At 38.2% G+C, this 13,973-nt stretch overlaps 1 protein-coding gene across 1 annotated transcript; it reads right to left on the bottom strand.

Moving 5' to 3' along the window:
* Positions 1-9,942: 9,942 nt before the first annotated feature.
* On the bottom strand, positions 9,943-13,708 carry LOC141410810 (uncharacterized). Its single transcript, XM_074041128.1, has 3 exons — positions 13,444-13,708; positions 12,629-12,835; positions 9,943-12,307 (listed from the first exon to the last, which is right to left on the bottom strand). Exons 1-3 carry the CDS (start codon positions 13,706-13,708, stop codon positions 11,589-11,591), a joined length of 1,191 nt encoding a protein of 396 aa, XP_073897229.1. The 3' UTR covers positions 9,943-11,588.
* Between the last annotated feature and the right edge of the window lie 265 nt (positions 13,709-13,973).

Raw genomic sequence — 13,973 nt, 5'->3', positions numbered from 1 at the left:
ATCTTCAATTTGAGATCTACTTTTTCATACTTTAAGAAATGAGCTGTTCATTCTTAGTTTAAAATGTTTAAGTCAAACTGTGTCTTTTTTATTTTATTTTATTTTTTATTATTATTCATTTATTCACATGTGCATATGTTGTTTGGATCATTTCTTCCTTCTGCCTCTGCCCCCCCCACTCCCCCCCCTACTCCCCCCCTCCCTTCCAGGAAGACCTGTTCTGCACTTTTCTCCAGTTCCTTTGAAGAGTAGAAATAAGCAATAATAAGAAAGACATAACATTTTTGCTAGTTGAGATACAGGCAGCTATACAGAGAGATTCCTAGCATTGCTGTCATGTACAAATGTGTTACAACCCAGGTTGATTCATCTCTAACTGATCTTTACACTGGCTCCTGATCCCCTTCTCATGTTGATGTCTGTCACTTTAAGGTTTCTGTAGTAATTCCTCTGGAGTAGGGGCATCAAATGCTTTCATGTTTTGGGTTTTCTATCTAACCCCATACCTCCTGTATATGTTCTCCCCTTGTCATGTAACCCAAGTCCTACAACATTGCTGTATTTGCCCTTGATCTAAAGACCGCATATGAGGGAGAACATACGGTTTTTGGTCTTCTGAGTCTGGCTAACTTCTCTCAGAATGATGTTCTACAGTTCCATCCATTTACTTGTGAATGATAAGATTTCATTCTTCATGGCTGAGTAAAATTCCATTCTATATAAATACCACATTTTCTTGATCCATTCATCAGTAATGGGGCATCTTGGTTTTTTCCATAACTTGGCTATTGTGAATAGTGCTGCAATAAACATGGGTGTGTAGGTGCCTTTGGAGTAACTCATGTCGCATTCCTTTGGGTATATCCCCAGGATTGGGATTGCTGGATCATATGGCAGGTCTATGTTTAGATTTTAAGAAGCTTCCAAATTTTTTTCCAGAGTGTTTGCACCAGTTTGCATTCCCACCAGCAGTGTACGAGTTTCCTTTTTCCCCACATCCTTGCTAACACATGTTGATGTTGGTGTTTTTGATGATGTCTGTTCTAACAGGGGTGAGGTGGAGTCTTAGTGTGGTTTTGATTTGCATTTCCTTTATGGTTAGAGATGGTGAGCATTTTTTCATATGTTTTTTGACCATTTGAATTTCTTCTTTTGAGAAAGCTCTGTTTAGTTCAGTTGCCATTTCTTTATTGGGTCATTGATTTTAGGAGAGTTTAGTTTTTTGAGTTCCCTGTATATTCTGGTTATCAGTCCTTTGTCTGATGTATAGCTGGCAAATATTTTCTCCCACTCTGTGGGTGGTCTGTTCAGTTTAGAGACCATTTCTTTTGTTGTACAGAAGCTTTTTAGTTTTATGAAGTCCCACTTGTCCATCCTTTCACTTAGTTGCTGGGCTGCTGGGGTTGTATTGAGGAAGTCCTTGCCTATACCTATTAGTTCCAGAGTGTTTCCTGCTCCTTCCTGTAGTAACTTCAGAGTTTCTGGTCTGATATTAAGGTCCTTGATCCATTTTGAGTTGATACTAGTACAGGGTGATAGACATGGATCTAGTTTTAGTTTCTTGCAGATGGATAACCACTTTTCCCAGCAGCATTTGTTGAAGGGGCTGTCTTTTCTCCATTGTATATTTTTGGCCCCTTTGTCAAAAATAAAGTGGGTATAGTTGTGAGGATTCATATCTGGGTTCTCTTCTGTTCCACTGGTCTTCATGTCTGTTTTTGTGACAGTACCATGCTGTTTTTATTGCAATTGCTTTGTAATACAGTTTGAAGTTGGGTATTGTGATACCGCCCGCTTTGCTCTTTTTGCTGAGTATTGCCTTGGCTATTCGTTTTCTCTTGTGTTTCCACTAGAACTTTAGGGTAGATTTTTCAATCTCTGTAATGAAAGTCATTGGGATTTTGATGGGAATTGCATTAAACAAACTGTGTCTTTTTATATGATGCTTTTTTTGGTCATTGAATAGAATATATAGTTTTCCTGGTTTTGTTTATTTGTATGATAAAATTATATTAATGCATTGGATTACACTTTAATTATCTTAAAACATCTTACTTTGTCAGAGTAGAATTTTGTTTTGTAATTTTATACAGATTTTATAATGTTACCAAATTTTAACCTCAATTTTTCACAAACTTAAGTATAGTATGTTTTTTCTCTACTATGGAACAGATACAATCAATTTCTCCAAAGATGAAAGGACTTATTCATAAAAGTGTGTTTGGGAAATAAATCTCTGGAAACCTAAAAATGTACTTTTTAAAAATTTTTCTTCACAGTATTTCTTCCAAATTAATATTGGTAATGAACATTTCATAGAAAATAATTGATTTGTGAAGACTAATTCAAAATAAATTTTATTGCAATATAAAAGATACAATGAACCCACACTTGTATAATTTGATGAGTTCTGGAAAACACACATGGCCATGTCCATAGTTAAGATACTGAGCAGTTCTGTATCTTTTATCCCTTTTTTAGCCAATACCTACATCCCTGGCCCTAAGCAACCACTACCTTATTTTATGTCTGTATAAGCTAGTTCTGCCTATTCTAGAATTTCCTGGAAACAGCTATTCAGTATGTACTCTCTTTGGTTTGTTTTCTTCATATAGCATGTTTTTAATATCCTCCTACATTATCATGTATCAGAAACCAGTTTCATTTTACTGCTATTGGTGAATAGCATTATGTAGTATGATACACTGTAATTTCCTAATCCATATCTCTGTTGGTGAGTATTTTGGATATTTCCAATTTTCTGTTATTACAAATAAAGCTGCTTTGAATACTTTAATACAAATATTTTTGTAAACATTTTTCCACATGTGTGTGGAATTCCTACTTCATACATATCTTTACCTTTTTGAAGACACTGTCAGTAGCTAGGCATGATTGTACATTTTTGTATCCCAACTACTTGGGAGATTGAGGTATAGTGGCATACCCCTGTAGTCCCAGCTATTTTGGAGTCTGAGCATGTGGTACACACCAGTAGGCTCAGCTACTTGGGAGGCTGAGGTATGAGAACCTTTTGCGCCCATGAGTTTGAGACTAGCCTGACAAACCCATGGAGACGCTATCAAAACAAAATAAAACAAAACAAATTGAATTGGTTTCTAAAGTGATTTTGGCATTTTTTGGTCTCTAGAGCAATATATGAAGGTTCTAGGCAATACTATTATCACCAACACTTGATATTGTTACTCTTTTTTAGCCATTACAGTGCTTGAATACTGGTATCTCATTTTAGTTCAAACACACATTTCTCTGATTATTAAAGAATTTTGTAAGTTCTGTACATTTGGATATAATTATATGATTTGTAAATATTTTCTCCTACTCTGTGGCCCATCTTTTCATTATCTTGACAATATTATATAGATAGAATAGAAGTTTTTAATTCTTTTAAAAATTAAAAGTATTGCTGACTGGCACCACCTCTGTACCTCTGGAGTGCTAGGATTACAGAAATGAACCACTATATATATGGCTTAAAATTTTTAATTTTTATGATATCTAATTTATCAGTTTTTTTTGATTATGGATTGTGCTCTTGGTATCACAGATAGGAAATCTGCATAACTTGAGTTACAAACATTTTCTCTTATTTTCCTCTAGGAGGTTTGCACTATTAAATTTTAGAGTAAGACAATAATCCGTTGTGAGTTAATTTTAGCAAATAGTTCAAAGTTTGAGTGGAAATGTATTTACTTTTTGCATATGGTTGTAGAATTTTTTCTGCACCACTCCTGAAAATATTATTCTTTCTCACTGATTTCCCTTTGTGTCTTTGACAAAGACTACATGACCTTGTAGATGTGAAGTTATTTTGGGACTCTATATTTCCTTGCATTAGTCACTTTCTTCATTGTTATCCCCTGATACATTTCAGACAATATTAGTCCTCTGTATTTGGTCTTCTTTTTCAAAGTTGTTTTGGCTATTTTAGGTCCTTTGCATTTCTAAATGAATTTAAAATCAACTTAACAATTTCTACAAGAAACTGCCAAGATTTTGAATGGGCTTGTGTTCTGAATAAGTTTTGAGAATTTAGATCTTAACAATATTGAATGTTTTGATCCATTAATACAGTATATCATTCTATTTATTTAAATCTTTAACTTCTTTCAGCAATGTCTATGGTCAGTAAACAGGTCATATTTTATAATATATTCAGTGAGTTTTCATATTTTTGTGATTTTAATTTAAATTTCTCATTAATCATTGTTAATATATATAAACAGTTGATTTTGTATATTGGTCTTGTATCCCGTAACCTTTTTATTTATTTATTTATCTTTTAAATTTTATTTTATCATTTTTACATATACTTACATATATACACACTGCTTTGGCTACTCCCTCCCTCTGTCTCCCCCTCCTGCCTCCAGGCAGAACCTGTTCTACCCTCTCATTCTCTGATCACCTTCTTGTTCTCTGATTTTGCTGAAGGGAAAAACATATAAGATAAAAAGAAAAACATAGCGCTTTTCCTAGTTTGAGATGAAGATAGCTATATGGGGAGATCCATGCAGATATGTATTACAACCCAAATTGTTTACTCTCTACCAGAACTCTTCACTACTTCCTAGTCCCCTTCCCATAGTGGCCTCTGGCAGTTTAAGATTACTGTATTTGCTCCTATATAGTGAACATATAAACTATTTTCAAGTTTTTGGTTTCCTTCCCTTTCCCTACCTCTCCCATGCATAGTCTCCCCTTAGTGTGTGACCCATGTCCAATAATATTACTGCATTTCTTTTAAGTATCTAATCTACATTATGAGGGAGAACATGCAATTTTTGGCCTTTTGAGCCTGACTAACTTCACTTAAGATGATGTTCAGCATTTCCATCCCTTTTTCTGTGAATGACCAAATTTCATTCTTCTTTGTGGCTGAATAAAATTCCATTGCATATAAATACATTTTCTTAATCCATTGGTTTGTAGTGGGGCATCTTGGCTGTTTCCATAACTTGGCTATTGTGAATAGTGCTGCAATAAACATGGGTGTGCAGGTGCCATTGCACCTCCTTTGGATATATCCCTAGAAGTGGTATTGCTGGATCATATGGCAGTTCTATTTTTAGTTTTTAAAGAAGCCTCCAGATTGTTTTTCATAGTGGTTGTACTAGCTTACATTCCCACCAGCAGTGTGTGAGGGTTCCTTTCTCCTGCATCCTTGCCAAAATTTGTTGTTAGTGGTGTTCTTGATGTTAAGAATTCTAACAGGAGTGAGGTGGAATCTTAGTGTGGTTTTGATTTGCATTTCCTTTATGGCCAGGGATGATGAGCTTTTTTTCATGTGTTTTTTGGCCATTTAGACATCTTCCTTTGAAAAAGTTTTGTTTAGTTCAGTTGCTTACTTCTTTATTGCTTCATTGAGTTTTGGAGAGTAGTTTTTTGAGCACCCGGTATATTCTGGTTATCAGTCCCTTGTCCGATATATAGCTAGCAAAGATTTTCTCCCATTCTGTGGGTGGGCTCTTCAATTTAGATAGCATTTCTTTTGTTGCACTGAAGCTTTTTAATTTAATGCAGTTCCATTTGTCCATTCTTTTTTTTTTTTTTCTCTCTCTTAGTTGCTGAGCCCCTTGAGTTCTACTGAGGAACTCCTTGCCTATACCCATTGCTTCCAGTGTATTCCCTGTTCTTTCTTGTACTAACTTCAAGGTTTCAGGTCTGATATTAAGGTTCTTAATCCACTTTGAGTTGATACTAGTATAGGGTGACAGGCATGTCAGGGTAAACATCAATCTCTGTGATGAATGTCATTGGGATTTTGATAAGAATTGCATTGAACATGTAGATTGCTTTTGGTAGTATAGCCATTTTCACTATGTTGATTCTGCCAATCCATGAGCATGGCAGATCTTTCCACCTTCTGTAGTTTTCTTCAATTTCTTTCATCAGTGGTTGTAGTTTTCCTTTTAGAAATCATTTACATCCTTTGTGAACTTTATTGCTAGGTATTTGGGGTTTTTTTGATGCTATTATAAATGGAATTTTTTTCCTATATGATCCTGACATGCACTTGGAATGTGATATTTTGCAATTGTTGGGTAGAATGTTCTATAAGTGCAAATTATATCAGTTTTATTGTACAAATGTTCTATATGCTTATTCCTTCTCTCTATTTGGAATATCACTTATTGAAAGAGGAAAGTTGAAATCTTTTATTATAATTGTATATTTATATATATGTCCTTATAGTTCTACAAGTTTTTGCTTTTGAAACTCTTTAATTAATGTATGTTTTGGATTGTTATGTCCTTTGAATAAATTAACTTCTTTGTCATTTTAACCAATCTTCTTTATCTCTAGTAATAGTATTTGCTCTGACAAACTACTTTTGTATGATTAAAACTACTTCAACTTTCATTGATAAGTGTTATTATGGTATTTTTCCATTTTATTACTTTTAATCTGATATGTTTTTATATTTAAATAATGTCTTTTGTTGGGTCTTGATTCTGTCTAATTCACTAATCTCTGCATTTGTGGTATTTAATCCATTTGCATTGATATAACTCTACTTAATTCTATGATCTTTCTTTTTCTGTTTGTCCCCTCTGTAATTTCTTCCCTTGTTTTCTGCTTTCTTTAGCATTACTAGGTATTTTATAATAATTTGATTTTGATCTGCCTTGTTTTATTATTACTTGCAACTATTTGCTTTGTTATTTTATCCTTTTTTTTTAATGGGACTAGGATTTGAACTCTGGGCTTCATGCTAGCAAAGCAAGCATTCTACCACTTGAGCCACTTCTCTACTCCCTGCTTTGTTATTTTAGTAGATGCATCAGAATTTGTAGTATACGTTGTTAAATCACAGTCTGCTGTTAAGTGATATTTTCTTGTTTATAACAAGTAATATTTGCTACTTTGAATAGTTATTTTGGACATGTCTTTAAGCTCACTAACCTTTTCTTGGGAAATTAACATTTTTTTTGGAAATATCTACTCTGTTAATCCCATTGATTATATATTTCATTTCAAATGTTTCAAACTGTAGATATTCATTGTAGCTCATATTTATGCACATTCCTCCTATTCACCATGTTCATTTTTTTCTCTGTCTTCTTAAACATTGGATAATTAAAGCTGTTTAATTATTTAATGTATAATCTATGTCATATTTATCTTTGATTCAATTTATTGATTTTTCTCTTTATTACTTTTTTTTTCTTTGCATGCCTTTTAATTTTTAATTTGATGCCAGATATTGTGATTTTTGCTTTTTGGGTCCAGAACATTTTGTATTCTAATAAATATTTTTAAGTATTTATACATTTATGGCTGTATTAAGTTACTGAGAAACAATTTGATTCTTATAGTCCTTGCTCTTAACCTTTGTTGGGAATGGCCAGATGCCATTTATTTTTTTTTCCCCAATTTTCTGCTTTACTGAGGAAAACCCCTTCTGAATACTTCACCTAATTACTTCGTGAAGTATGAAGTTTTAAACTCTGTCAAATAGGAGCAGACAGTAATCCTGACTCAGTGTATGCTCTAGGGATTTCTCCTTCTAGTGCTTTGTGTTTTTTCCCCCAGTTTGAGATAGTTTGTTCTTATAAATCCTGATACAGAGGGATGGAGTGGAGGACTCATCAAATTTCTGGAGCTTTTTCTCTTTACGGTTTTCGTCTTGTTACCTTCCCCTCTAAACTCTAGCTTCCTTGACTTCCTTAGACTTCCAACTTTTTCTTTATCTCAAGGAGACTTCTGCATTCCATTTGATTTCTCCCTCCATTCCACTATGTCCTGGAGACTTTATCTCAGTGACATATTAATTTAATCTTATTAGATTAGCTAATCACTCATTGGTTGATAGCCAAATTTTCAAGGATTGTTGTTTCATAAATTATCCAGTTTTTTTTTTAGTTGGTCAGAAATGAGGAAAACTGTTTCCTCTGTAGTGTAATCTTAGCCAGAAATGTAAGTTCTGTGGAGTACTTGTTTTCATTATCTTAATGTGCTCCACAGAATTTATACTTTCTTTATGAAGTATCAATTTTTGCCAGTTAAAAATTTGGTAATTCACCTTTTTATTATTATATTGTAAGCACTGATTTTATATTTTGGAAAACTTTTGATACCAAAAGTTTTAATATTGATGAAGTTCAATTTATAACATTTTTTCATAGTATTTTTGTGTCCTTATCTAAGAAATACCTGCTGTAAATGTCATGATTATTTTCTTCTGTATTATTTTGTAGATGTTTTTTAGCTTTAACTTTCATATTTCAGGGTCAGATATATGTCAGGTTAAAATATGTGCTAAAGAAGATAAAGTTCACTTTCCCACCTTTCAATATTACATGTTTATTACAGCACAATGTTGAATGGGCTGTTCTTTTCCATCAAGTGAGATAGACTCTGTTTTTGAAAATTGGTTCATCTGTAATTGTCTTCGGGACTCACTATTCTGTTCCATGGTGTACTATATCAGTATCACTGATTGATTTTTGGTAGCTTTAGAGTAAATCTTGAAATAAATTAGAGTGTGAATTTCAACTTTGTTTTCTTTCAAAATTGTTTTGAGTATTCCAAGTTGTATTTGTATAATGTTTAGAATAAGCTTATAAATTTTCATAAAACAGGACAATTAGGATGTTGTCTATGATTCTGTCAAATACATTGGTCAATTTGAGAAAAGCATATGTATTAAAATACTGAATTTTCCAATTCATGATCATATGTATTTTCTTAATTTCTCTCAGCAATTTTTTGCCATTATGCATGCATTTTATATATTTTGTTAAACTTATGTTAAATAATTAATGTTTGGTTGTTATTGTAAATAGAATTAAAAATATATCTTCTAATTATTTGCTGCTAGTATGTAGAAATGCAAACGAATTTTGTACACTGACATTGTATATTATAACTGTCAAAGTCATTTGTTAGTTCTATCAGTTTCTTTTGGACTTTGTAGGATTTCTATGTATACAATTATCTTGTGGTCAAGTAGGTACAGTTTTGCTTCTTCCTTTCCAGTTTATTTATTATTCTTGCATCATTGCTCTGGGTATGACCCCCAGGACAATATTAACTAGAACTTGTAAAAGAAGATATCCTTCCCTTATTTCCTCCTGTAGGAAAAAAGTGTTTAAACTTTTACCACTAAGTATGATGTTAGTTTTAGGGTTTTTTTTTTTGAGTAATTACCTTTTACTAGAGTTTAAAATTTCTTTTGTTCCAAGTTTGCTGATCCTTTTAAATATGATTATGTATAGAATTTTGTCAAACTGATTTTATACACCTCTTGAGATAGCTATGTAATTTTTCTCCTTAATACCCTAATTTGGTTAAATAAATGTTAATTTTCAAAGTGAAATAAACTATGTGTTCTTTGGATAAACCCTACTCATTCTTCTGTACTAGTTTTTTGCAATGGTGCTAGGTTTCATTCATTAATGGTAAAATTTTTTGGCATGCATATGCATGATAGTCATTACTCTGTGGTATCTATTTTTATAATGTGTTTTCTGGTTAGGTTCAAAGTAATGCTGGTCTCCCCTGCTTTCCTTACCCTGCAGCTTTATTGAGATTATGACTGACAAGTAAATAATGCCTTTACTTAATGTATATAAAATGATGTTCTGATATAGTTATACATTGTGGAATAATTTCCACACTCAACCTAATTAACATCTCACATAGATACCTTTGTGAATGTAGAGAAAGGAACATTTGAGATCTACTCCCTAAGTAAATTTCAAGTATACAGTATATTTTTATTACCATAGTCGCCATACTGTGCATTAAGTGTCCAGTACTTATTCATCTTGTAACTGAAGGTTTGTACATTTTGGGCAAGATCCCTTCTCTGACTGACCCCAAATTCCAGTAAACACCATTATTAACTGTCATTAGTGTTAGGTCGATGCAGATGAAAAGGCCAGATTGGAGTCAAATTGACAAAGCAAGCAGGCTTTATTGAGAGCGCGCTCTTGGGCAAGGTTCACCGACCCCAAAGAACACAGTCGGAGAAGTCATGCCCAAGAAATGGCTGCCCAGTTTTTATAATCTGGGTGAAGTCAAGAGCTTCGGGTATCGTGGAGTGCCAGGATAGGTTGAAGCCTAGTGAGGTGGGGGAGCTCAGGGTAATGTGGACCTATAGGATAGGTTGGGACCTATTGCCCACCAGCAGGAGTTGCCATGGTAACCAGAGGGGGAAGAGGAAGGAGGAGGGTGAAGTGGAAAGTCCCTGGTCACCATGCATGGGAGTTGCCGTGGCAACCATAGGGGGAGGAGGAAAGAGAAGGGTGAAGTGGAAAGTTCCTGGTCGCCATGCAGTGGCTGCCCACTGGCCAAACATCCCAGACTCTTTGGTATAAGGGGTGCAGAATCAGTTCCAGCTACTTCCTTCTGAAGGGGGGGCAAAGTCAGGGGCTAGGGATGTCTTGGGCCGCTTGACTGGTATAGGCAGACCCCAGGGGGAGAGGCTGGTAGCCTTGGACATGGAGTAACATTTGGTTGAAGGTTACTTGTGTTAACTGGCGGAGGTGGTCTTGGAAGAATCGAAATAAAAAGGGTGCCAGGAGCAGAAAGAGGCAAATAATCAACAGGGGACCTATCAGTGGGGTGAAAATGTTAAACAGGGTTGAATTCCATCAGCCAGGAGTGTCCGTCAAGGCAGCATTGTAGCAGCGCATCTCATCGCTGAGCTTGTGAAGTGACTGGACACGGGTTTCCACCAGGCCTGACTCATTAATATAGTAGCAGCATTTTTCCCAAAGAAAGAAGAAAGTTCCCCCTTTGTCCGCTGTGAGAAGGTCCAATGGAGAGTGATTCTGTAGAGCTACCTGAGCTGGGGACGTTATCTGTCTTTGAAGAGAGGCAAGGGATGCTGCTGAGTCCTCAAAGCCTGCCAGGATCTGTTGAGAGAGCCTTTGGGTCTGGATTACTGAGTGAGCCAGGGCACTGGAGCTGAAACTGGTAGCCGCCACTGAGGGTGCCAAAGATAGGCCCTCAAGGACAGGCAGGAAGACAGCCCTCCTAGTCCTATGTTGAGGTGAGGGCTGGATTCCTGATGTAAGGTCTATGAGTTGGAAGAATTCTCCTCTTCCATACATGGTAAGCTGGGGAACCATAGAGATGGGTAAGCAGAGCTGGGAAGTCAGGGCCTGTTGGGTGAGGTTCTTTGAAAGTGTGCCATTACACCAAAAGAAGCCTCCTGGAGGGGCCCAGAGGGAGCCCTATATGGTAGTTAGTGGTGTTGCACATTCAGCCAGGATCAGAGTAGCAGAAAGGTAACTGTGGGGATAGAGGATCTCTATATAAAAGGGCTCCCACGATGGGGGCAGGCGGAGATGTGAAGGCTGACCCGTTTAATGGGAATGGCCTAGGTAAGGGAACAGCTATGAGTGGGGTCCTGGACAAGGCAGCACAGAAGAAACATCTAGTTACGTTGGCTAGACCTGACCTATTTAACAAGTTGACACCTTCCTGTACTAGGGACAGCCAGGAAATAGGGTCTCTCTGGGTTTTATTTTGAAGACTGTTTCCTGCCTCCTTGTGGCCTTTGCCTGGTCTTTTAGTACATCAAGGATCTTGGGGACCATTCGCTCATACTCTCTCTAGATCTTGAAGGTTGTTGAGGGGTATGAGGAGGCCCCAGGTGAATATCCCTTGGCTATCACTCCGGTTTCCCATTTAGAATCCCAGGGGTCAGGAATGTGGAGGCAGAAATCGGAGCCATCATAGTAAGCATTTAGCGTGTTGCCTTGGGGGGGATTTTCAGTTGCCTTTATGAACCAATGAATTGTACAAGTCCAATATGGACATCCTCCATATTCCTCAACCCATTTGGCCCCCTTTTTACAGTATGGTTTGGTTTGATCAAATATAAAGCATAAAAAAGGGGCATTGCCACCAAAAGTATGTTGGAGTTGGGTGGTCTGAAACTTGAGGGTGAGGGGTTGGCTATATCCCTCAGGGGGGTAGTCCCCAGAGCTGATGAAGTGGGTGGTCACCTTATCACCCTTTTTGTATGTCTCTTGGATCTGGAATCTCCAGCGGTAAGGAGGAGATGGTTCAGACAGGATCGGGAGAAGAGCCAGGAGCAGCATTAAAGGGGTCCCCAACCTGGGAGATCTGAAGGGAAGTGGGCCCCATCTGTGTAACTTGCCAAGTTTTGGTAGATGTGGTGGATGGGAGCTTCTTAAGGTGAGGTGGTACCAGGCACGGTGTCCCAGGAGCTTTGCCACTGAGGAAATGGTGAGGATGACAGTGTATGGTCCCATCCATCTGGGTTGGAGAGGCTTCAGATGTAGGTACTTGAGAAGAACGCAGTCGCCTGGAGACAGGGGACCATGGTCTGGCAGAACAGCATCTGACTGGGGTAGGTAGGGATTTGCGTGGGCCCGGAGCAAGGAGCAGAGGAGAGTGAGGTAAGGTAGGTATCCTGTTAAGGGAGGTGTATTTGATGGGAAAGCGTGGGAAAGGAGAAAGGGGTGGTCATACAACAGCTCAAAGGGGCTTAAGCCTGTCAGCTGCCTAGGAGCCACTTGGAGGCTGGTGAGGGTCAGGGGCAGCAGGTCAATCCAGGAGAGCCAGAGCTCCAGGGACAGCTTGGTGAGCTGCTGTTTGATCAGGCTATTGGCCCCTTCAACCTTACCTGAGGATTGGGGGTGGTATGGGATGTGGAGCTTCCAAGTGAAGGCTAGGTGCTCACAGACCAGTTGAGTGACCCTGGAGATGAAGGTGGGGCCATTGTCCAACTGGAGACTTTGTGGAAGACCGAAACAGGGAATGATGTGACGGACGAGAATGTCAGCTATGATTGCAGCCCCTTCTGTGGCCGTAGGAATGGCTTTGATCCACTCTGTGAAAGTATCAACAAAAGTGAGAAGATAATTGGAATTTTTTGTGTTTAGGCATATGAGTGAAGTCGATCTGCCAATCTTCACCAGGCTGGCTGCCGCAGAGTTGGTGGAGGGACTGGTGGAGATGGAGTCTGCCCTGAGGGTTTGCTTGGGAGCAGACAGAACAAGCCTCCTGGACTCGATGGAATGGTGGATTGGAGGCCCCTAGGGTGGAATAAGGGTTCTAGGAAAGAGAAAAAAGCCTTGGGGCCTATGTGTAGTTAGTTATGGATAGTGGTGATAACCTTCATTGCCTGGCCTGAGGGGAGGATCAGACGGTTGTCTTCTAAGATCCACCCATTGGGGGATGTAATTCCCCCTTCTTTGAGAAGAGCGGTTTGTTCCTCTGGCTCATAGTTTGGAGTAAAGCTAGGAGAGAGGAAGAGAATAGGTGGGGGAGTCAACTGCTCCACAATCTTTTGGGCCGTTAGGTCTGCAAAGGAGTTTCCTCATGCCACCTGGTTATTGGAGGTCTGGTGTCCCCTGCAGTGGATAATGGCGACCTCCCTTGGAAGTTGTAGAGCTCATAACAGTTTGGCAATGAGGGGTCCATTGACCACTGGAGTACCCCATGTGGTCAAGAAGCCCCTCTCTTTCCAGATAGCTGCATGAGAGTGTGCTATAAGGAAAACATATTTAGAGTCAGTATTAGCTGTTTTATCTTTGGCAATGGTGAGCGCCTGAGTGAGTGCCATGGGTTTGGCTTTCTGAGATGTTGTTCCCATGGGGAGGCAAGCTGCTGCCAAGACCCGAGGAGGATTGATGGTGACTACAGTGTAGGCAGCTCGGTGGCTTCCCTGGTTATCCAGGATGGAGCTCCCATCAACAAACATAGTGAGGTCAGGAGAAGGTAAGGGAGAGTCGGTAAGACCCTGCCTGGGATCATGAGACTCTCTACTGTTTCAGGACAGGAATGAGTTGGTTTGGAAACTATTGGCAGAGTGGTGGGAAGCAGCATAGCAGGGTTGAGCGGGGAGCAGGTGGTGAGAGTTATATCAGGATTGTCGATGAACAGAAGGTGGAATGTCTGTAAGTGGGAAGCTCCAATATGAGAAAGAGAGGAATGAGTGAGAAGGTCAGCAAGTCTGTGTGGGGAGT

The sequence above is a fragment of the Castor canadensis genome, chromosome 9 (assembly GCF_047511655.1).
Source record: "Castor canadensis chromosome 9, mCasCan1.hap1v2, whole genome shotgun sequence".
In the NCBI taxonomy this organism is placed as follows: domain Eukaryota; kingdom Metazoa; phylum Chordata; class Mammalia; order Rodentia; family Castoridae; genus Castor; species Castor canadensis.
This window is presented reverse-complemented; position numbering and strand designations above follow the sequence as displayed.